The sequence below is a fragment of the Carassius auratus genome, chromosome 23, assembly GCF_003368295.1.
Source record: "Carassius auratus strain Wakin chromosome 23, ASM336829v1, whole genome shotgun sequence".
Lineage (NCBI taxonomy): Eukaryota > Metazoa > Chordata > Actinopteri > Cypriniformes > Cyprinidae > Carassius > Carassius auratus.
Genome location: NC_039265.1, coordinates 15,262,777 through 15,287,750, shown reverse-complemented (window position 1 = coordinate 15,287,750; position 24,974 = coordinate 15,262,777). Strand labels below are relative to the sequence as shown.

At 37.2% G+C, this 24,974-nt stretch overlaps 1 protein-coding gene and 1 pseudogene across 2 annotated transcripts in view; one reads left to right on the top strand and one right to left on the bottom strand.

Moving 5' to 3' along the window:
• The window catches only part of pex14 (peroxisomal biogenesis factor 14), a 63,233-nt gene extending 40,566 nt beyond the window's left edge, over nucleotides 1–22,667 (top strand). For both annotated transcript variants that reach the window (XM_026200058.1, XM_026200059.1), the window contains 5 exons: nucleotides 3,587–3,672; nucleotides 8,215–8,317; nucleotides 12,613–12,710; nucleotides 18,821–18,912; nucleotides 20,095–22,667. In XM_026200058.1, the coding sequence (XP_026055843.1) occupies nucleotides 3,587–3,672; nucleotides 8,215–8,317; nucleotides 12,613–12,710; nucleotides 18,821–18,912; nucleotides 20,095–20,554 (839 nt within the window). In that variant the 3' untranslated portion in view covers nucleotides 20,555–22,667. The remainder of the gene's footprint in view (nucleotides 1–3,586; nucleotides 3,673–8,214; nucleotides 8,318–12,612; nucleotides 12,711–18,820; nucleotides 18,913–20,094) is intronic.
• LOC113041774 (uncharacterized) lies at nucleotides 5,664–5,812 on the bottom strand (annotated as a pseudogene).
• Nucleotides 22,668–24,974: the final 2,307 nt, after the last annotated feature.

Genomic DNA, 24,974 nt, shown 5'->3' with positions numbered 1-24,974 from the left:
AGGGACATGGACAATTTTTTTTTTAAAATAAAAATATATTTATATTACCAAATGATCAATACACTCAAATTGAGTAATCTATTATTTAACAAAATATTAATAGGTATTTTTTTATTCCATGATTTGACTATTCTACTATCATTCAAATTGACAGTGCATTGGACATAGCAAAATAACACGCATCCTCTTACACAAAACAAAAACAAAAAATTCTAGAAAATTTATCTAAAGAGCCAAGTAATGCTTTTTAATGAATATAATGACACAGCCTTTCATAGACATTTTTGTTATCATGGCAAATGAGTTATGTACAGGAAACCAAAAGCAACCTGTGTGTGTTTATATACATCAATAATATATATTTGACAGCAGTCTAATATTCCCACTGTCATTCTTGTTAATCAAACAACAAGAGACGGGAAATATCTCACTGAATATACAGTACAGACAAAACGTTTGGACACACCTTTTCATACAAAGAGTTTTCTTTATTTTCATGACTATGAAAATTGTAGATTCAGACTGAAGGCATCAAAACTATGAATTAACACATGTGGAATTATATACATAACAAAAAAGTGTGAAGCAACTGAAAATATGTCATATTGTAGTTTCTTCAAAGTAGCCACCTTTTGTTTTGATTACTGCTTTGCACACTCTTGGCATTCTCTTGATGAGCTTCAAGAGGTAGTCACCTGAAATGGTCTTCCAACAGTCTTGAAGGAGTTGCCCGAGAGATGCTTAGTACTTGTTGGCCCTTTTGCCTTCTGTCTGCGGTCCAGCTCACCCCTAAACCATCTCGATTGGGTTCAGGTCTGGTGACTGTGGAGTCCAGGTCATCTGGCGCAGCACCCCATCACTCTCCTTCTTGGTCAAATAGCCCTTGATGCCTTCAGTGTGACTCTACAATTTTCAAAGTCATGAAAATAGAGATATATGTATATGTATGTATGTATATATATATATATATATATATATATATGTGTGTGTGTGTGTGTGTGTGTGTGTGTATGTATGTATGTATGTATGTGTATATATATATATATATATATATATATATATATATATATATATACACACTGTGAAGAATATGCTATTTTTAAGCATTTGATTACTTTTTACAATGTAGCATTTTTATTTATTTTTTCTACTGTATTTTTTGTCCTGGACCTGTTGTTTGATTCCTATTTTTATTTAATGACTGACTGTTTACTTGTCTTCAGCGAGCTTGAATTTTTGTTTTGGTATACTGACACTGGAGACAAGAATTATTACATTTCTATGGTATCAAAAATTTAGATATCATCAATACCTTATTTAAAGCAAAAATAATAATGTTGTGATGTATATTGTTACTGTAAAATAAAATTTCTTGTACATGCATCATGATATAAGATTCTGGTCATATTGCCCACCCCTTATATTAATTATTTTGGAGTAATCTGTTCTCTTCTATATGACTACTTAAAATGAGGAAAACGTATCTAAAACTACTGAACGGTTTCCTTACATTTGTGTTAAAGATTAATAATGAGAGACAAAAAATATGCACTTTATACATGAAATTATAAACTTTTTTTAATATGTGCTTAATATATCTGTGCTTTCTACTATGCAATATTTTAATCAAGAACTAAAACATGGTGTGTAGGAGTAGTACAAGATTATTTAATACAAGAAAAAAAAATGATCTGGTCTAGTGATCTAGTGTAAAATCTGCTATTTTAAAAACTAATGGCAAATTGTGGGACATATTTTGTCCCATGTCTCAAGAATCAGTGCCATATTTTATTTGGTTCTCCCTAATAGACCTCTAATATAATAAATCAGATAAAAACTGCTTGTTCAGTTACGCATAAAAAAAAGAAAAAGTACTATTGCTTTGCTAGTCTATTAGAGAGCCTGTCTATTTGTATTCAGTGGAGCAGATTCAAACAAATTACAGTAACACACCTGTTCTGCAGACCTCGCTATGTTACAAAATGGAGCATTTTGTATCTGACATGTTGACCTGCCAGAGCCAGGCTTGCTTTAATTACTTCTCTGTTTGGTGTGCCGTTAAACATTTGCATGATAATTTCTACCTCCTTTCTGCTGGCTGAGCCTTGCCAGATTGCCTCAGCATGAATTGAAACGGCTGCTCTTGCTATCAGAAACTGGTTAAAGCCTAACTTAAACTAAAGTCTCGTGTCCAGGTTTAATATGCCAACTATAAGTAAGCCATTATTAAGTTGTCGCTTTGAAAAGGCACTTTTAGAGAGCATTGCTTGATTGTTTGAGGTTTCTGACCAGTCTGACACACTTTTTTTGTTTTCTGCCAGGTCAACTCTCTCTGAGAATGAGTGTGAGGGTTGAGTAGGGACTCTTTGATGTGGTCTTTCATTTCCTGATAGTACTCGTTCTTCTTTTGCGACATTCACACTCCATCTCACCGCTAGCGAGCACTTTTGCAAAGTCTGAGCAGAAACCGTACGAGTGATCTTTTAAACAATTCTCATTTCCATTTCTTTAAGATCACGATTACCCTTAACAGAGAGATTTTTCCCCTAAAATATTGTAAGCGGGAGTTTCCGTTGTGTGCAGTCATACTGTTTTACAGTAATGTGGTACGTACTTAATCTTAAAGTTCAGATCTAGTTTACACTTCCATGACTATGTGTAATCAGAACTAGCACTTTTTATCTTCCCTTTCCTTCTAGGAACAAGAGCACAAATTCATATAGATGTATTTAGACTAAAAACATTAGTCATTGTAGACGCATTTAAAAATAAAAATAAAATTAACAGTAGTTTGTCATGAACAAAAAAGCTGCAAAGGTGTAAAAGTACAGCGAGTATGTGTTGCAGTCCCAAGTCGAATAACATTTTTAAAGTCAGTAGTTTCTATTTTTTGTCTTGTGGAAATTTAGATTTATAATATTTGAAAATATTTTAATAAATATATTTAGATTTGTAATCAAATATTTAATATAAATATTTTTGTATAAAATATACGCTGCTTTAATTTTCAGTCTTTTCATAATATTCAGTATGCATCTGGATAGATTTCAACCATAATCAGTAAAAAATCTGTGTTTTTTTTGTTTGTTTTTGACCAAACACTCACAGAGCATAAGATTCAAAATGTTTAATGTAAGTAAAATGTATTAAAACTTAGAAAAGTTGTTTTCACTAAATGAATATATATATATATATATATATATATATATATATATATATATATATATATATATATTTATATGTATGTATGTATGTATGTGATGATACAAACAAATCACTGAGCCATTGTTTTGAATTGATTCATTACAATGGACACTTTACACTGAATCACAGAAATGATCTGGGGTACCAGCAACATCTTAAGCAAAAGATTCGTGCAAGAATGATTTTATGATGGAATTGCACAAAAGGCTGCTTGTGTTTCAGAACAATTTCCAGACAATTGGAAATACTGTATTTCTGTACAACACAGTTTTGTTTAGTTCATGTCAAATTAAATATGGCATCTACCAGAAGGCCCACAACAGCTTTTCCCAGGCTTGGACTAATAGAGGAACTTGTTGTATTTGTGTGTGTCTCTCTGCAGGTCCCTCAGGTTATAGATGGAGAGACTACAGTGCCCTGGCTGTCGTCTTGGCAGGAATGGCCTTTGGCTTCTATCATCTTTACCGGGTATGTGTCTAAGTGCCACCAATAGCCTATTCCTCAAAACGTATTTATTATTCTAAGAACTCAAGCTTTTCCCAGCATTTCTACTTTTGTGTGTGTTTTCTACATTGATGTCGTGTAAATCACTGTGGTTACAGTCCAACGTCATCGGAATGAGCTCATCTCTACCCCTAGATCTATCTTTGTTTTCCTTTTCGGAAAAACCCAGAGGCAGTACTCTCACTGCTTTCCAGCACTATCACGACACGATTTTGTATGTGGGCACGGATGGGTGCGTGGGCCCTCAGGCCCCGTCAAGTAAGGGAGAGACCCCGTTTCTCTGTGACAGTAAACCCACACTGCCCACAGAAGCATGTGGACTACATTACTTTGTTTTATTAGAGAAAGAAAATGGACCAGTGGCCTTTAAGAGAGCATTTACAATGACATTGTATGGAACTCCCATGATGTCATGATTAGGAACGCATGTTTAGCTTCCTAAGCTTCCGTCTGCTCTCTGCTATTTCAGTCAGTCAGCACACACGCTCTTTCTCCAGTAGCACATATGTCTGCTCTTACTTGATGTAGTGAGCCAAACCCATGTCATTTTAACAGAAAAAGTCACATTTTCCTTTAAGTTTATCAATCCGAAACTGCAGCTTGTTCAGTATTTAAAGTGATGTTTTGAGAATGTGACTGCAACTCTCATTTTTAGCAATTTTCATTTTCACTCATTCTCATTACTGGTGCTTGCTCAGGGAGCCATTACTGTTGCTATTACTATTTTATTGTTACTAGCATTATCTGAACAAATCCCTAACTCTAGTTATTTATAGATTTGCTTAAATAATAATAGTAACATACACCAAGTATTAAACTTGCAGTTTACTAGCATATAACCCATGCTTGTGCTCAAATAAATATAATAATAAATAAACACTATTAGACAAGATTTTTAATGTTTTTTAAAGAATTATCGTCTGCTCACCCAGCCTGTATTTATTTGATTCGAAATAAAGCAAAAACAGTAATATTGTGAAATATTTTTACTCTTTAAAATAACTGCTTTCTATTTGAATATATATATATTTTTAGCATCATGATTCTAGTCACATGTTCCTTCAGAAATCATTGTAATATTCTGATTTGCTGCAAAAAAAAAAAAAAAAATATATATATATATATATTATACACATTATATGTTGAAAACGTAAAGAAAGATTTTTTCGGGTTTCTTTAATGAATAGAAATTTTCAAAATAAAAACATTTGTCTGAAAAAGAAATCTTTTGTAACATTATTCATATCTTTATCAGTTATTTGTATAACGTTACAAAAGCTTTTTTATTTCAGATAAATGCTGATCTTTGGATTTTTTTATTCATCAAAGAATCCTGAAAAAAAGTACTTAAATATTGATAAGAAGAAGAAGGAGAAGAAGAAATGTTTCTTGAACAGCAATTCAGTATATTATCATGATTTCTGAAGAATAATGTGACACTTAAGACTGGAGTAATGATGCTGAAAATGTAACTTTGTTCACAGGAATAAATTACATTTGAAAATATATTAAAATAGAATGAAGTTATTTTAAATAGTAAAAATATTTTTACAATATTACTGCTTTTGATGTATTTTGGATCAAATAAATGCAGGCTTTGTGAACAGAGGGACTTAAAAAAAACAAGGAAAATTTTATTGTTCAAAAACTTTTGGCTGGTAGTGTAAATATAAATATAATAAATAATGATTTTTTTTTATTATTCAGCACAGACAAATTAGATTGATCAAAAGTGATAGTGAAGACTTCGATGTTATTACAAAAAAAAGAAGAAAGAAAAGAAAAGAAAATGCATTGTTCTTTAGAACTTTCTATTATTTAAAGGAACACTCCACTATTTTTGAAAATAGTCTAATTTTCCAACTCCCCTAGAGTTCAACAGTTGAGTTTTACCGTTTTCGAATCTATTTAGCCAAACTTTGCATTTGATGGTAGCACTTTTTGCTTAGCTTAGCATAAATTAGTGAATCTGATTAGACTGTTAGCATCTCACTCAAAAATGACCAAAGAGTTTGTATATTTTCCTATTTAAAACATGACACTTCTGTAGTTACATAATGTACAGATACTACACTTGATCTTAGCCAAAAGGCCGAGAAGCGATAACCACAAATGATATGGCTAGGAACTATACTCTCATTCCAGTGTAATATTCAAGGATCTTTGCTATCAGCCTAGAAAATCGCAACTTTTCATTTTACGTTGGTGTTGGTACATGATGTAACTACAGAAGAGTCAAGTTCTAAATGGGAAAAATATCAAAACTCTTTAGTCATTTATGAGCAAGATGCTAATGATCTAATCAGATTCAATGATCTATGCTTAGCTAAACTAAAAGTGCTACCGTCAGGCCTGGAGATCAGCTGAATGGATTCGAAAATGGTAAAACTTTGGTGTTTCTTTCAAAGAAAACTAGGAAAAAATGTATCAGTTTCCAGAAAAATGTTAAACAGCACAGCTGTTTGAGATAATAAGAAATGTTTCCAGATCACCAAATCTGCATTTTAGAATGATTTCTGAGGCATTTTCTGAAACTGAAGACTGGAGTAATATCTGCTGAAAAATCAACTGTACTTGCACAGGAATAAATTACATTTTAAATATATTGAAATAAAAAAGTTGTTTATTTACTTTATTTACTTTGGTGTGGGTTGTTTAACTAGAAATGTGCATGCAACATACATTAAACAACTCGAAACACTTTAGCAACCAAGTAGTGATGTTCGCAATACTCTTAGCATTATTAAATAGTTTTTTGTGCAGGCAAGGAAATGCAAAACCACAACTCTGTAACTCTCTTGCTCGCTCGTTGTCTCTCACTCACTCACACTCAAACAGTTGGTGGTTCTCCATTCTGTTCGGAGGATCTGTGCCCGTGGCTGGAGGTGTTGTTCCCTGGAGCGAGAGCTCTCACTGCTGTCATGTCAGAGGAACGGCTCACCGGTGCCACCATATGCCCTGGCCTCCTCCTCCACTTTATTTATGCTATAGAGCACATTGTAAACAGCGCTCACAGCAGCTCTCTTATTAACTACCCTGGTGTTGACACTCATTCTGATTTTTTCAACTTAAAAGTGTTTATTACTTATGCTGGTGTCAACAACGGTTGCGCCGCTGTGAAAACCTGTTAAGGCCAACTGTTTTCCAGACGGAGAGCCTGCACACGCACATAACGCTTTACAGCACCCAGCTATTCACCAAATGCCATGTTAATTTCCCCGTCTATGTGCTGTTTGTTTGTCTGGGGAAAAGAACCGACGTGTGTGTTTGGAAATAAAACAGCGATGGCTTGGGAACCGGCAGCTAGTGGAAGCGTAAGCCGTCTGACCTTTGCCGCTTATTCTCAGTGTTTGGAGATGTTGTTCTACAAGGCTTAAACTCTGATGAGCAATTGTCCTCAGAAGGTGACATGTTTAAATGGAGAAGCCAGCCTGTGGGCTAAAAGACTTAATGATGTTGAACCCAGAGTCATGCCCTGATGCTTAATTCTTGGCCTCTGTGTCAGCCATTGAGGCAAATTGCTCTGGATGAAGTGAGAAAACCACAAGACTTTTGAGAGGGATTAAAAAAACAAAAGGTCTTGTTTTTTTCAGCATGAATGCAGGCCTATTCATCATAATTCATATAATGATGTTTTATCTGCTGTTGCCAAACACAATACTGAACTTAATACTGTGAAATCAAACACGAACACAAGTTTTGTTTGGATTTTTCCCCTCTTTTTTATTTTTTCCCCCTCCTTGTTTAATGTCCTATTGTACTGAAATACCTTAATATTTAATAAAACATTCTGTCTTTATCTTAGCCTCTCTTAGTGTTTCATTTTAGGGAAATATTTAGTTTAATGGTGACTGTTTTTATATGAGTTAGGGTGTGTTCTAATATTCTTTATACCCTGATAAAATGTCAAATATGCAGTACTTTTATTTTTTTAAGAAATGTATTCTTTAAGAATTGAGAATGATAAAAAATTGAAACAAAGGCATTTGATGGTAAAAGAATTGTAATTAAATGCTGTTCTTTTTTTTTCATTTTCTTTTCAGCAATAAATTGTGAAACAGTTCATGTTTTTCACAAAAATATTAAGAAGCTGTTTTCAGCATTCATAATAATGCAAAATGTTTTTTTAACACCAAAACAGGATATTATAATAATTTCGGAAAGATCATGTGACACTGAAGGGTGCTGAAAATTCAGTTTTGTTATTACAGGAATACATTTGGGAAAATATAGTTAAATACAAAATGGTAAAATACTACATTTTTAATTGTAAAAATATTTCACAATTCTTCTTGTCAAAGAAATATTGTAAAGCTTTAAAAAAAAATCATAAATCATGACATTTTGAGGGGTTTTAGTTGAGTTTTGGGTTGACTATGCTAACACTAATAGATTAGCTCTTTGTCTGTTTGTCGATGTGTAGTGTCAGAGCGCGTCCTGGTCCACTGGCCTGTTTTCTCTGTTCCTGAGTGGAATTCTAATAGTGTGCCGTGTTTTTAATTGCAGAAATACATCCTTCCCCTCATTATGGGCAGCAAAGAGGACAAGAAGCATCTGCGGAGGATCGAGAGCAACATTGCAGATATGAGTGGCACACTGACACAGACAGGTGAAGATTAATATCTTCATCACTTTTTCCTCCTTAACATTTTCCTTCATTTATCTGTCGCCAAAATCTGCACACATTTTACAAATGACGGTCCTGTCATTTTGCTTTAATTTGAAATTGCTTGTTTACTGTCAGCTCAGCTTCAATTAATTACGTTTCGCTGAAAAGCTCTTAACCTCAGAATATTAATGAGGGGAAGAGGAATGACAGCATTTCTTTTTTCTGTTCTTTTTTTTTTTGCTGCCTTAACTGCGTGGCAAGAAAGTTCATTTTAATTTTCGGCGTTGTGGTGTGGCTCTCCGGTTGGGCCCGGAGCGCGATGGTGATTAAGTGTGTGGTGACAGGTGCGTCTCCCGCCTTGGACAGGTGAGAAATCTCAGCTAGTCTGTCAGAGAGGGATGCCTCTCCTCTTCTCTCCTCCCCCTCTCTTTACCCACGACGCAGCCGGTGTAATTAAACATCCCGGCAACCATGAAAGCGGGACACTTCCCGAAGAAACTTAGTCTTGTTAGTGCCGCAGTCGACCTCCAGCTGGATGGCTCCTTTTGTGTAAATGACAATTCACTCTTGCAGTGTTTTATTTATTTTTTTATTTTTTATTTTCTTACAGTTTTTACAAAGCAGCACTCTGGTTAAGGTTTTGAATTGAATTACTTCTAAGGGTTTTTTAGTAGATGATTTCAGATTTAGCTGTGCTTTATTAGTATTATTATTATTATTTTCTAATTGTAATATCTATTGTTTTGAAACTTAAAAAAGAAGTGGCTATAGAATATTCGCTATTCAAAATCTAACAGACAAGTTAGACAAGTTTTACATGCTGAAATGCAATTGGTCTTTTTTTCTTATGTGTATTTGCATACTTAATAAACGGTATTGTGTTCCTTTCATATATTTAACCTATAAAAATGGGGATGCGCCAGTATTCAAATATTTGTCTTGTACAGACAAGCTGATAATTCTCAATAACAATATAAAAATTATTATTTCGTATAAATACGTTAAATTAAAATGCAGTTATTTTAAAATGACATACGGTATTAAAAATAGATTTTCATTCTGAGATTTTTAAAGATAGCATTTAATTGTTATTAATTTATTAATGATTTTAAAGATTAATTGAGCATTAGACTACTGTAAAGGTCACTTTGTAGACTGAATTTCCACCAGGCTTTTTATTTTTATTTTGGTAAGGTTGAAGTCCTTTATTTATTTATTTATTATAGTGGCCTACATTCTAAAAGCAAGATTTGTTTTATTTTATTTCTATAAAGCAACGTTATCTCCACCATTGTTTAGTACCACAGTAAATGGACTCATATTACATATGATCATTTAACATATTATTACATTTTATTTTCACTTGTAAACTTTGTCAAAATTGAATGTAATGAGTAAAAGGTGTTCAATACTGTTAAAAAATACCTCCCCCAGCTGCCTAACATTTTTCTGCTACAAAAACTTGTAGGTATTTGTTGTTTTCAGTCTAGGCAATTTGAAAATTTTTGATGTAGAGCACACAGTCTATAAAGGTGAAACAATACATGCAAAGCAAGCACTCGTGATATATAATAGACACAAGACTTTTTGTTATTTATGAAGTAAACTTTGTCAGAGTATGCTTGCCATTTAGCCATATTAATATTTGCCTCATAAAACCATGGAAATGATCTGGATTTATGCATGGATTTGTGATCTCAGCGTAGTCTTCTGATATGCATATAGTATTGTTTTCATTATCCAGGAGATCAAAATAAGCAAATTTGGGGCATAAAGGATCAAGGCGAGTGATTTTAATAAACTGCGTCTCTGCATTACATTGCCCGTTGCCCAGTTTTTGGTTTGGGGAGGGTGACTGAAAGGCCAGTCGATTGTGAGCCATTGCGTGCAAGCTTGATGTGGGTTGCTTTATCTGATTATCAAATGAGCCTCTTCATAACCATTTTGGTTCATATATGCAAAAAAACCTCCTTTGTATTACGCTGCCTGCCTGGCCCTCATTTTGTTTGGTTTTTAGCAGGATTCCTGTTTTGTTTAGCGTCACATTCAGATTCAGATGATAAGACTCTTTATATTGTTCCGGGCTGAAGCTGCTTTTCATATTTCCTTTGTGAAACACTTGTTCCTGACAATCTCTTTTTTCCCCCCACTCTCTCTCCTTCCCTTCGCCACTCTCTCGTTTTCTCCTGGAAGAGCCGTACCTACCCCCAGTCACTCAGTCAGTCACGCCGCTGATCTAATTTGCTGTGGCTGCAGTAGCCAAGTTGCTATTGTAGTTAATGACTGTTTCAGTTAACAGTTTGGGAGAGGGTTGCAATTACGGAGTGAGTTTCCCCCTCTTCTCACAACGTGAGTAATAGCAAGTGACTGCCGCTCTTGCCAATTGCCCGCACTCCTTTGTTAAAGTTCGTGTATTTCTCTAGTGCCAAGTGCGTCGGAATGATGTATTCCTTTGAATGTGGCTCCATTACTCCTGCAGCCTTTGAGTGTAGGCCTTGACTCCCATTATGATTTCCCAACAACTTTCCACACGCAATTAATGAACAGGTCTTGGAAGCATTCCGTCGCACGCGTGCGCGCGCTCACACTCGTGCCGGCTGTAATGGAATTGCGCTAGCTGCTTGGTCTCTTTGTCTGTTGAGAGCATATTGGTGACCAGCTGGCCAATAAAGGCTCAGACAGGCCTGGACATATGCAGTGTACATTATATTGAGGGATTTACTGAATAATTTACGCCATACACACTGTCTGCCTCCTCACAGCAGCTGCGAAGCCACTTGCAGGATCTCAAATTCGGCCAATTGTTTCCTCCAAAGAGAACGTTTGTGGAAACCCGAGACACAGTAAATGGAGGCATTATTTCTTGTGTTTCTAGTATGAAGCGAGTGTTTGTGGGTTTAGAGGTCTGGTGCAGTTGCTGCCCATTCTCTGTAATATTGTAGGAATTGCTATTGACATAAGCTGTGGTGGCATTCCTGCTTAGAACTTATTTAAGCTTCATTTTAGCGGTTTTATTCATAGTTCTTGGATAGGATAGAAAAGGATAGAATGATGAGTTCAAACCTGCGTCGCCCGTTTGAGCACCATGGCTTAATGTAATCTCTAACCATGCGCTTCTACAGAATATTTGAAAACTTTAAATGTGATGTTCAATGCATCCATGATCACATATCAATAGTTGGACTGAAATGGAAACTGAGGCACACACGCAGGCTTGAATGTGCATTCTGCGGAATAGTTCCTTTTGTGAAATAGAAAAGGCATACTAGTTTGGAACAACATGAGGGTAAAGGATGGCAGAATGCAATTCTTTCAGTGAACGGTTTCTTAAAACATGTTTTGGAGAAAGTTATTACATCGGATGTCAGATCTCTCGTTAATATTAATACAGTCATCTGAAAGGACGAGTTTGAATCATCATTATTATTCAGCTAGGGAAAACTGTTCAGCATCTGTTATTCTGTAAGTAGGCACCTAATGAGACAGACAAAGGCTGCGAGAGAAAGAAACATGTAACTGCTCTTAAGCAGAAAGTGGAAAGGCTGTTTCTATGAAAGGAGAGCCCTGGAACTGTGCGCCGGAGAGCCAACAGTCAGCAGCTAATAATATCTGCTGATGTTAATCCAATTAGAGTTGATTTAACACTTTACAGAGCATGATTTATAGAGGCGTTTATTGGTTTTCTGTAACATAATCAGTTTGGAAACTTAATGCATTGTTTGGGAATGCATGTGTGACTGGAAACAGGGGGAGAGCAACTTGTGCTCTGGGTTATTTGAAATGATACCCCCATTAATAACACCAACTCTGGCCCTGCTAGGGCTGTTTTTCTTGGGCTTTCTCTAATCCTCGGGACCAGCACAATCTGACAATAATTCAATCTTCAGAGAGGGAGGAAAATGAGCTGTATTTAGTAAGATTAGTGAGGACAGTAGTGTCTAGCCCTCCTGCCTCCCAAATGAGCGGCTTTTTTTCCATCTTGTTGATTGTTTGGAGAGTTTGATGGAGCCAGCGTTTCAAACCCATGCTAATGGAGGTTAAGAGACCCTGATTTGATATCGGAGCAGACGTAGGTGATTAATCTTGTACAAATAGAGGTGTCTTATATTACTGATTGAGCTGAAGGCTAAATCAAAGAGAAAACCAGTGCGTGTTGATCGCCGCTAATGCTTTCGAACAAACAGATATGTCGGTTAGCACAGGATCGCGACTGAAGGTGCCGAATCCTTGCTTTTCGAGTTCTGGTAATTGTTTTGGCTGTAGTCTTATCTTCATTTGTGTGTTTTTGGATGCAGTCACCCAGTTGCAGATGACCCTGGCTTCAGTGCAGGAGCTGCTGGTCCAGCAACAGACGAAAATACAGGAGCTGACACAAGAGCTGGCTAACTCGCAGGTAATCACAGCACAACACTGGCCACAATGGTAAACAGAGGGATCTAATGAAGTCAAACAATAGTTTTAATCTGAATAACAATGCCGAATTTAAGTTCACTGATAATCTTCCCCTTCACCACAGCTCTTAAATTTATATTCAAAGAACATTCAGCAGGGCATATTGTAGGCCTGGGCGAAAAATCGATTGAATGAATTAATTTGATTTTTTTGTTACAGGCGATTTAAAATATAAGTAAATCGAATTTTTGTGTAATGGCGCATTTTTGCTCAGGTGCGTGATTTCACATCGAGCAGCTGTTACTACAAGGAGCCATAAATGAGAAGATGCGCAAATAAACGCTGAAAATGAAGTGTATTTGCGCATCTTCTCAGTTGTAACAGCTGCTCTATGTGAAATCACGCACCTGAGGGTATTTACCTTTACTTAGATTTAGAAATGTGGCGGAAGGCAAAGTATAGCGATTTTAGGCCTGTTGTACATAAAGCCTACACTGGTGTAAATTTGGAATGAAATAAGTGTGACTAAATGACATCATTACTTGTTTTGGGTGAGCGGGCCCTTTAAAATTTGTCCAGTAGTGCGGTAGTTGCAGTAAGTTTCCATATTGGGGTTTGGTTCAACCGAAGTGACTGGAAACCAAACAAATCATACAATCTGAACATTCCTTTAATTTTTGACACTTTTCATTACGGACCTTATGTAAGGAATGAATGTGACGTTTATGGTGCATGTGAGAGTAATAGTGACAACATTTTTTTTTTTTGCAAAAAATAATTCTGTGTACATTCCGTAAGCACCATTTTTAAACTGCGTAATCAACAGGTCAGATATGCATAATTTTTCATTCATCCTCTGAAATACCTTGGATACATGCATCACAGCTGAAACGTAAAAAGGAAGCAAAAAAAAAAAAAAAAAACTTGAGGAATTTGGCTGTCTAAAATGGTTGCATTCCTCCCTGGCTATGTAATTTCTCTTAGAGATATTATGAATGATAGTTTTGTTGATATGTTGAGTTTAAATAAAGCCCTCAGTGTGCATTTTCATAAGGCCCTTTGCGCCACTCTGTTTCAGGGGCGCATCCTCTATAAAACAAGGCCACTTTGAGTTTAAAACAACACAGGGCATTTTTCAGTGACACTGAGACTGATGCCTCACCCTGATGTGAATATTAGTGGTGACAGAACTCATATGCCGCTCACAAGAGAAAAATGTGCATCAGCAGGACAAGGCATGTCATGGGAGCTCCATAAAGAACATGTACGGCCATCTGCGGAACGCTCAAGTCATCCAGGGACAGGAAGTGAACCCACGCTGATGCCCCCTCCTGATCTCTCCTGTATCTGTCATTTGCTTTCTGCTAATTTCATCTGGACTGAAACCTCATTTAACCCCCACCCATACTTCGACTAGAAGAGAAGGACCAGTAGGATTTTCTCTGAGCTCCAACTTAGAGGCCTGTCAATTAAAGAATTATGGAGGAAGGAAACTTTATTGTTCATAAATAATGCTTGGGATTTCCCGTCATCTGTGGCAGCAGATAAAAAGTAAATTACTGGTTAAAAGTATCAATTATGTCCTCTATGTGCTTCATTTTGTTTGCACTAGCAAATAAAATCACTCTCTCTCTCTCTCTCTCTCTCTCTCTCTCTCTCTCTCTCTCTCTCTCTCTCTCTCTATATATATATATATGTGTTCTGTCTATAATATTTGAATATTTTTTTAATATAAAACAAATATATTTATAAAAATATATTATAAGTTATTTGAAGTATTAAATATATAGATTGTAGTAATTAGTAGAAAATATATAGGATATATATATAGTATTTTTTATTGATTAAAAATCGTGAATTGAATTGAAACAGTGTTTTTTTTTTTTACTTTTGAGAAACTAACGAAAGCTAAATTAATGGATAAATTATCTAAAATATAAACAAATATTTAGAACATTTAAAGAAACAAAACAATAAAAATTGTATATTAATAAGTATTATTAATTATATTTTAAGATGTAAATGTATAATAAATTATATATAGCTATTTTTTGGTTTTCACTTTTGAGAAACATTACCAAAAGCTCATTTATTTAATTATTTAAACCTTTATTCCACACAACCCACAGTGATAGCCAACAGAAAAATGATAAATAATGCACAGAAAAATACAGAAAGTGTACAGTACTGATGCTTTAGTCTTTATCACATTCTAATTTAATGCATTATGATGTCATTATCTTTCAGAAGAATGCTCATGATGATACGGTCTTCAAATCCTTTCTGAAGACATGTGCTTATCATCTATAAAGAGTAGTCATCTGAGGGAAATCGCCTGCTGAAAACACATTGCCATACCTCAGAATGTGAAACTCTATGTACTTTGTATCTTACGATACTGCAATAAATCTTCTCTTAACGGCTCCAAAAAGCGCTTTGGAATTGCAACTGAGGGCATGTTTTATGTCCACAGCTTGTTAAGCACATGGGTTGTTTTACTGAAGCATCTGGATCCCGTAGGAAAACATATGCAAACACATCTGGCCTTGCAACAAATTGAAGTGAAAATATGAATCTCTCACCCTTCTGAAGTTTGCAAGAATTGCATACTCACCACTCCCCCCCCCCCACCCACACTCCCCCCAGCATCCTTCCGTCGCCCTCTTGAAGTTTGTCATCCATAAACTGGCTTGCCAAATAATCTCCGGTTCACCTAAAGAGACACGCCTCCACTAGTTCCAGAAAAATGCCACCACATCGATCTATTGTTCAAAACACTTTAGGTCATCATCCACAACAACTGCCCTAAGTCAAGTAAAAATGGCTGAAATTCTCTGTCAAATTCCAGATTGAATTAAAAAGCTTCATTTGTCATGAGTGCCCTGCTGGAAAGCAGCAGTGTGTGTAAAGTATAGTTCACATCAAAACGCCCATTAAACAAATCATACAGTCTACTTTGCGCTGATCCTAAATTTTGTTTTGAGAGATGCGGGGCCCTGTTGTCTAGAGCCATATGGGAAATTCGGGAAATTATTTTCAGGTCCAGAGCATGAAATGAAGGACACGTGTTTAAGCCTTTTGGCTGCGTATCGTTTTTATTGTGCGGTTTTCTGAGTTGCCTTTTCCGAGTTCTTTACTCTGTGCAGAATGCGGCCAAGCTTGGCAATTAAACTCTCTAAAGCGGAAATGTGTATTTAACCAGAAACACATGGCGACTCCTGTTTCCTCAGCTGCTAAGTAAACATTTTTATACATATCTATATATTTCCAAAGCCACACAAATAAAATATATTCTGTTATGAGCACAGTGGTCCTGTTTCTCTTCAGCAATCACTCAAACTGTGGATATGTTTGTGCTCATAGTTTAATAGTCTTTTTAATCTCCGTAGATTGGGTGTATACTTTGTATTTCATCAGTGCTCACCTGACTAAATTCCCTTGTGCACACCTGAAGCTGTTATTCAAATGGTGATTGATAAAGTCTTCGACTGATAAAGGAAGTCAGTTGGGACTTCTAAAGTTGTTTTTTTGCATTGTCTTTGTACCAGTCAAAATTCTCAAGTGCTTTGTCAGGTACTTTCAGTGTTTTATTTCTTATTTTTTGGGATGATTTGAATTTTGGATTTTCTGAGCTAGTTCTCTGTGGAATGGACTTAAATATGATGTTATTATTTTGAAATTGTTAGTGATTTTCTTTATTTGACCTTTCTTTTTTTAAGCTCCAAAATTTGCCCACTGCTTTGTCAGAAAATTTCTGACTTGAATGAATTTTTTTCCATTTCAGGCAGATTGTCTACCACTCATTTGCCATCACTGACCTGTATTGTATCAGTTGATTTAAATGTAAGAGTTCTTTTTTATTTATTTAGCCAAAGCACTTTGTTCTCCTTGATAATATTTAATGCTGAATAACAGGCAGAATGTTGCACCTCATTCTCCTCATATATAAAGCATTATCATCTTGACTGGTTGAGTTTAATTGCTGTGCCGTTTGAATATAACGATAGCTGTCTTTATTAGTGGCTGCTTGTGGAAGATTAGGAGCGCTTCGATTTTTTTCCCCCTCTTCCACCGCAGAACGCCCTGCCACTGAGAAAGTGAATAAACAGGCTCAAATAAATCGTACCAGTGTTTTCACCAGAAAACACTCCCTTGGGATTTATTTTCAAGCTGATTCCACCATAAATATACATGTATTAAGCGGTGAAAAGAGCATCACAGAGAATTAATTTGCATTCAGACGTTTCTTAACTTGCCTTGTTAAGATATTATCCGTTGTTAATGTTCTGCAGACATTTGCTTTAATGTATTCCTTGTCTGACTGCTGTTTCTGCGTAAGTACGTGCATATACCTCTCTTGTACGGTACGCTCCACCTCCTTAAATAATTACCCAGACTGTAGCAAAGCTTTGTTCACACTTAAGAGGGTGATGGACCCCGATCACACTGCACTGACCCCTCTGACTGGATGACTGCTCACACAGTCAAAGACATGCAGAGGAAGGCCTTTAGCAGCAATTAAACGGTCATCACTAAATGTGTGTGCGTGCGTTTGGCTCTCGAAAATGAAGAATTGCAACGGCGGAACTTTAAACACCGCCGGCTGAGAGGTGCTTTGTAGCCTCTGTTAAAATATTATTTAGATTTTATGTCCGAGAAGTGTAAGCTAAGCCTCCGAAGCAATTAATTTTTTTTTTCCCCGTTACAAAGGTAAAATGAGCAAGAGGTACATTCCAGCCTTATTATATGGGGTGCCGTGGGGAGTGTGGGATTAAGATGGCCATAATGAGGTGAGGCCTGTAATAAGAGTGTCTTCACCAGGCCTAATGCGCTCGGCTCGGATCAGATGTGGCCTCTTGGAAAACGCTGCACTTATCTGAGGGCTTTAGGAGCAGAAAGGAGACAAAACCGCCGTCCCTCCCCAGCCCTCGCTGTAAACGAGTCCGATCCTTTTCAGATGTGATTCAATTAATTTACTTTAGATTTAATTACATGTGGAAGAGTCCGAGTTATCCCTCGCCTCTCGATAGGGGGTCTCTGCTTTCTAACTAGTCGCCCCCAGTGACTCCGATGTTCTTAATTACACTTTTATTTTCCTTTTCCCCCCAGCCCTTTTTTCACTTCCTCTTCCTGCTCTCGTACCCCCTCAGCGGGCAGAAAAACTGGAATGGGATTATGGGTAGATGTGGGATGTTTGTTTGGGGATGGTTTAAAGAGTCATTGTGTAGCCATAGAGGAGCGGTTTGAGAGAACTGAAATTAAAATGTAGAGGGGCTACAAATCTTTCTTTTTTTTTGTGTGTGTGAAGAGGGTATCTTTTTATAAATTGACATTACCAACCACCTGTCTGTTTAGGGGGAAAAAATGATGGATGGATTATTTTGGACCTTTTTTCCCCTTGAAGTCATTTGCTATTCAAATGTTTTCTGGCCACTTCAATTGGCCATCACTCCCTTCAGCAATTCATCCCATGGCAAGCAGTTGGCGATAAGGCTTCTTTTAATAAAAACCTCCCTGACTTGATGAATACTGCCATTGTTGTGCCAGGGACCTCTTATCAAACACCTCTGTCCTGCTCAAATCAGCAGTCTGCAATATGGAAAAATATGTAAAAATGGTATGATTAATTCCCTTGGCCTTTTTTTTTTGAAAGATCCTGACCTTCTGGGTGGAGAAAATACAGTAGCTGGGACTCGTCAGTGTAGTTGTGGTTTGATATTGAGACTTTTGTTGTGTTGTATTGGCAGTTTGAATGCATCGAATTATTGTGTTCATTGAGTGACTCTTGACAAATCAAATTAGAAAAATTCACACTCTAACAGATCGCTGCATGCCAATATAACAGGTTCTGGTAAATAAGGCCTGATGTGTTAGAGCTTTCACATTCTGGGGCAGATTTTCACTTTTAACAACAGTAGAGAAAAGCCGATGTTAAGGTCAGTTTAGCAGCATTTTAAAAGATGACCATGATTACGTTTACAGGGTTTTCAGAATGATCCTTGGTTCATGTTTTGAGGTGTGGAAAGCCTATAGGGGTAAATAATAAGCGTTTTAAATTGGTTTCCAAAACCAAAATGATGGTGATGATCATTTGTAATTTTGTCTCTTCAGGCCTCATCTGCCACCAACCGCATGCTGGAGTCTCAGAGCATCAGTGAACTCAAGGCTGAGATTTTATCTCTTAAGGGTCTTCTTCTCGGCAGGTAACTTTTCACTTTTTTAATACATCTCTAACAATAGATGCCATATTTGATTTGACGGACAAACTGTGGCTTTGAAGGATTTAGAACCTTGTGTATTTTGGTGTCAGTCTGTCAGTTTGACACCCTAAACATTAAAATTGGTTTTCCACAAATTGCAGAAATTGCATTATTATTTTCTGATGCATAACAGTATGACATATTAAACAAACAGTATTTTCCTCACGCACTGCCTCGCTTTTGTTTGAGTAAAATAAAGTTTGACACCCAAAAGCCATGTCCTGCCGTTAAGAATTTCTTTATTTTACGGTACGTTCAGATTTGTGCTTGAAAACTAAGAAGATGCATGTACTTAACATTTCATATCCTGAAAGAGACCTTTAGTTGATGCATACAACATGCATGCTTTGTAATCTCACTGTGTAAATAAATGAGTGGAGAGCATTGTTTCTCACTTAGGGCAGCTGATATTAGTATGCCTTGGGACGATTTGGCAGATAAATGTGTCTGAAATGGTTTGATCTGTATGTGTCATATCGTTCTCTTCACCGGGGCATGTAGCTGGAACCAGCTCATTACTGGTTAATGAGGCCTGCTGCATCCAACAGGTTCCCTCAATGCCCCAAGATGGATCTTCCCTCACTTTCATTAATGTTTACTTGATTATGTATGTGTCATGCAAATTAAGATCTAAGTAATCTCATACATCTGAAATTCACACAGATAAAAGCTTTCGTTTGTCTGCCGTTTCGTTCTCATTAAACATTTTAAGCTGTAATTACCTTTTTCTTCCAGTGTCTGAATGTTGTGTCTGGTTGTCCTTCTCAAGATGTGAGATCTTTGCTGTAAATACAAACCAAGCTCACCATCTGCTCAACTTGTTGCCTCGTGCATTCAAACAAAACCACCCTGAAGTCGCTTTTGAATTTATTTTACCTTTGTTGTGAGGACATGCTTTGTTTTGAATCAGATGCCAGGTGTGGAGTACATATGGACATAATCTCTCATGTACTTTCAGACTGACAAATCTGCTCGTGTTCCCAAAGCACAATAGCTGGACTCGCTTGTGCATATTTTAGGCAGACGCAAGCCTGAGGCACAACGTGTCCTCTGTTGTGAGAGATTTCAGCAAAGATTTCGAAGAAAGCGCTTGTAATTTTCTATTCACGTCCTCTTTCTTCTCAGGAGACAGTTTCCCGCTTCGCCCTCCGTTCCCAAAATCCCATCCTGGCAAATCCCTCTCAAACCCGGATCGCTGTCCAACCCGCCCTCCATCAACCACACCAACAGCAGCAGCGACATCTCGCCCGTCAGCAACGAGTCAGCCAACTCCTCCCCCATCAAAGAGGGCAACAGCTCCCAGGCCACCCCGTCTGGCTCGCTCTGCCTGAACGGAGACGTGGGCCTGGGCTCCATTCTCCCTCTGGACCTGAAAGACCAGGTCCGTATGGAAGTCCAGGGCGAGGAGGAGAAGAAAGAGGATGATGAGGATGAAGATGAGGATGACGATGTGACCCATGCGGATGAGGGAGACCACCTGAGCGTGCAGACGGAGGACAGGAAAGGAGGTGATGGACAGATAAATGAGCAGGTGGAGAAGCTGCGGCGTCCAGAGGGTGCGAGCAACGAGAGCGAGGTCGATTAGAAAGAAACTTCATCCGTCCATTGGCTTCTCTCGGTTTCCTTGGAGTTCATTTAAGATCTGATATCACACCCTCATCGCAGTAAAACGGCTACCGTGAGCATCATTTAACATTGTACGAAAGCAGCAGGTGAGGTGGATTATGCTCCTTTCACTGCAGTTCTTTACCCTTTTGACTTTTCAACATGCAAACTTTCAACGTGCAAACCAGACTGAAGGCACAAACCCTTCTGCATGCCCGAACAAGCACAGCAACAGAAATTTCTGGAAAGAAGACAAGAGAATTATGACTTTATGTTTCGCAGTCCATACATTTCCCCTAAATGCTAGCTAGCTGTTTTACTAGAGACTGTAGTACTCCAAAAAAATGCCTGTTTAAGTGTACCATAGCACCTCAATAGTCAATACAAATGTCATGTACGTGGTGTTAAGACGATAGACAAATCAGAGGCCCCACAGAATTTTGTAGTGATCTGAGATCTGTTTCAACGCCATATTTTTTGTTTTGTTCAGCAGTAAACACTAGTTCTGGATCAGACCTTGTAATCTGTCGTAGTGAACCAATTCTCCTTCAGACGTGTAGTACAGCAGGCTTCAGCAGTCTGTGTAACAACGAGGCCTTGTATTTGTGTTTAGAGTGATGGTGGATTTGAGATTCCTGTGGGAGAAAGAGAGAGAGAGAGAGAGCGAAAACGCGCATGAGAATGCAGACAATGAGGCGAAAGAGAAATGTGTTTGTCTCTGTCGTTTCTCTCAAGTCTCCAGCAGGGTAGCTGATTTGGTTTATGAAGTATGTTAATAATCAAATGATCGACAAATAACAGATGTATTAGTTCATGCGGCTTGAAATGTCAAGGAGGCTAAAATCGGAAATCTAATACTGAAAGCCTGTTATATTGTATTATATTACATGACAAACCCTCCAGTCCAAATTATATAGGCCTCCTGCAGTGAATAATCTTAACATGAAACGGTGCTGGGGTTTTGTAATTAAACCGTGTAAAACAATGGATGCTTCAGCGGAGGTGCTGACAGTTGTGCTTTTCTCTTTGGGGGCTTTTCTCTCAGAAAGTCCTGAGAGGATTAAAAAAGAAGACGAAAAAAAAAAATTTCCCGTGATGCAAATGGAGAGTAGCGTATGAATATTTAACTAATGGAATTACTCACTCACCAGCTGATGAGAAACAAAGCCAGAGAGATCCTGGAGTGAGAACGAGTGTCAGATCCATTGTGACATTTTCACTTTTAACAAATGACCTTCAGAGTAACCGGATTACAGTGCAGCCAGGTGAATTGTGGGTCTGGGACTGCACAATGAAAGAGTCATGTGCGTACGTCTTCTTACTTCCTAGATTAGGAATGGCTTAACACTAACCCACACAAGAATAGTATATTCTTTCATATGATACAATGTCGAGAGAAACCGTGAGTTGACTTTATTTTTTTTTTTTCTAAAACTTGGGTGATGATTTGAAAAGCTAAAAATCCAAATGTGAAGTGAACATTAGAGGAATAGTTCAACCCAAACCACAACAAATGTGATTTACTGAAACCTTTTTTTTTTTTTTTGTGGAAAAAAAATCACACTTCTCCTTACCATAGATCAACAATTCATAGCAACCATGTCTGGTAAAACTCCAAAAATATCCCCTGAAACACCATTAAAGAACCAGATCAGTCCAATTGATGAATGGTTTTTGATTAACTGGTTGATCTGGTTCAGAAATCACACTACACATTTCATTCGCAAAATTTGACTGATCTGGTTCTTGAGTTAAACTCCGTACATCCGGAGTGGTTCTCAAGTTAACAGTTCAAGAACTGTTCAGACAAAGTTTTTTTTTTCTTTTTTTGGAGCTCAACTGGTCTCTATTAACTTGTACACAAACACTATTCAAAACATAACACTGTTTGTCCCATAAAAAAGGCTGTTTGTAATGACATGAAATTGAAAATAACATGTTTTTTTAGTGAACTATCCTTTTAAAGGAATCAGTAAAGTCTGTTTAATCTTGAAAGTAAAAGACAGTTTTTGGTGTCAGAAGTGTCATTGCAGAGTTACCGAAAGTTAGCTTTTTAAGTGAGAGGAAGGAAGACCATCAGCTTCAGAATGAGACAGAGCTTTAGTGTGAGTGTGAGTGTGTGTGCATGTATCAGTTTTGCTTAAAACCACATTCAGGAGTTCCTGCAACTGGCAGGTTGTTTCTAGCAGTGTGGCGACAGAGACCTTTAAACAACATGGTATGCTAATTTTAGCTAATCATTGTAAAGCTGCTATGAGGGCTACTGATTGCCTTTATCTCTTTTAGTGTTGCACACTCATCTCCAACTGTTTTTCTGACAGTCATCCTGCTGCTCAATTTCAGCAACTCAGTTTAGTGATTTAAGCATTCGTTCTCATTTGCGTGAGCTGTGTGTGTGTGTGTGCGCCCACTGGATCACTTTTATAAGTAAGCTTACGTCAAAGGTCTGTAACAGTTTGCACAAACTGCACATTGTTGCTGTATGTGGGCTCTGTTGATGTTGATGTTGTTGACACCCTGCCGGTATTTGTCTCTGAAAAATTCTGGTATGAAAGATGAATGTACATAATTGTAATAAATTTGATTTAGCACAAATTTCCTTTATTTTCTGTTGATTTTTTTTATTTGATCAGGAAGGATTTAAGAAAGGAGTCATAGTATTAATTAATCAATTATTCATTGATGTAAATGATTCATATATAATACATGCATTTATTTTGGTTCCGTTCCAAAATAAATGATTATAAATATAAATTAAATTTAAATTAGGCAGTTGTTTACACAAGTACAAATAATTATTAAATGTAAATTATTTACTTTTTTTTATATAATTTGCACATTAAATGAGATGGTCACCAGCCTTAAAGAAACTGTGTGTAAAGTCTGCATAACTATGTATTTGATCTGACTCTAAATTTCACAGTAGCTCAGCATTCTTCTTGGCATTTTCAGTGGACTCTATTAAGTGTATTTCAGTCGATAAACCTTGATCCTAAAGCAGCACTGTTTAAAAATGTAAAAAAGGCCCCATTCCACTGTAGTAAGCAATACAAATATTCCAGTGCATTATCAAGTTTATGAATTTAATTTGTCTGTCAAGGTCTAAATGATCAATAGCCTTGCACATATTGATGTGGTGTATAAACTTCTCAAAGGTTCGATACCGCATCCCTTTGTAATCCATTAACCTCTCCCCGGAGTTCAGGCCAGGCTCAGATTTATAGGGGCTGCTGTAATAAATGCACTTGTACATCATTTAGTGTCTTATGGGACAAGCAGTGCGTTCCTGCCCAGAAAGCCTCTTCCATCCCAATCTCCAACCCTTTGGAGTGGTCCTATAGGTGAGGCTTACCGCTCATTTTGGCCCAACATGACTCATAGTAACAGGTTAAGATGCTGGAAAGCTAGAGCAGGGAACACAAGGAGGCTGAAGTCTTTATGTCCTTTCAGAGCGATGGAAAGAAAGGGTTTATTTAACAGACACTGAAGGTTCTCTGGAGCTTCAACCTCATCAGTCGGCTTTACTAAACGGAGTGCGCTCAATAGGCTGCTGCTGTATTGATGTGTGCTGAACTCCATTGTTCTCGTGAACTGAGCACTCAGCAGGTTAGAGGGCTGAGTGTCTCCTTGGATCAATGCAAGGGTTGTTAGCCCTTCCTGCTCCAGGAGGTTCACTGAACACAGCCTGCAACCGCTCGCAGCCCGGGGTGCTCATGGAGGAATTGCAATAGGTGACGCCACATCACCTCAAGTCCCAATCTGGATTGTCTTTTGCCATCCATATCTTACAGAGCAATTTAAGAGAAAAAACCTGAAGAGATCAAGCAACCACTTCTGTGAAGTTTAAAATGATGCATTTCAAAATAGTGCTTCGTGACTATTAGTTAAACTAAATTATGCACTTCAGTTTACATAACTACAAATTATTAATAAATAATTTTATAATAACACTATAAATGGGTTCACAATTGAAAATTAATTAGAATTACAGACATTTTTAAGGTGACATCATGAAAATCTGACGTTTTCCATGCTTAAGTGCTATAAACGGGTGCCTGGTGCATCTACCAACCCAGGAAACCCAGTCATTTTTTTTCTTGGTAAGCCTTTCTCTGCAAGCTTGTAAAAAAAAAAAAAAAAAAGCTTTAGATTTTGCTCCCCCGTGACATGGAAAGGGGATGTTATTATAATATTACCGCTCCTTAATCTGCAAGTTTCCACCCACGGCACCATCATTTTGTTGTTTTCACAAGCGACAATGGTGTACCAGTTCTAATGCCATGGTGAAAGCAGTGCAGAGCAGTGGATTTATTGATTTATTTACACTACTGCCACACAGATCTAATACAAACAGGAGATTTCTTTGCCAGCTGTTTACATTCACAGACCTAACTGACTGT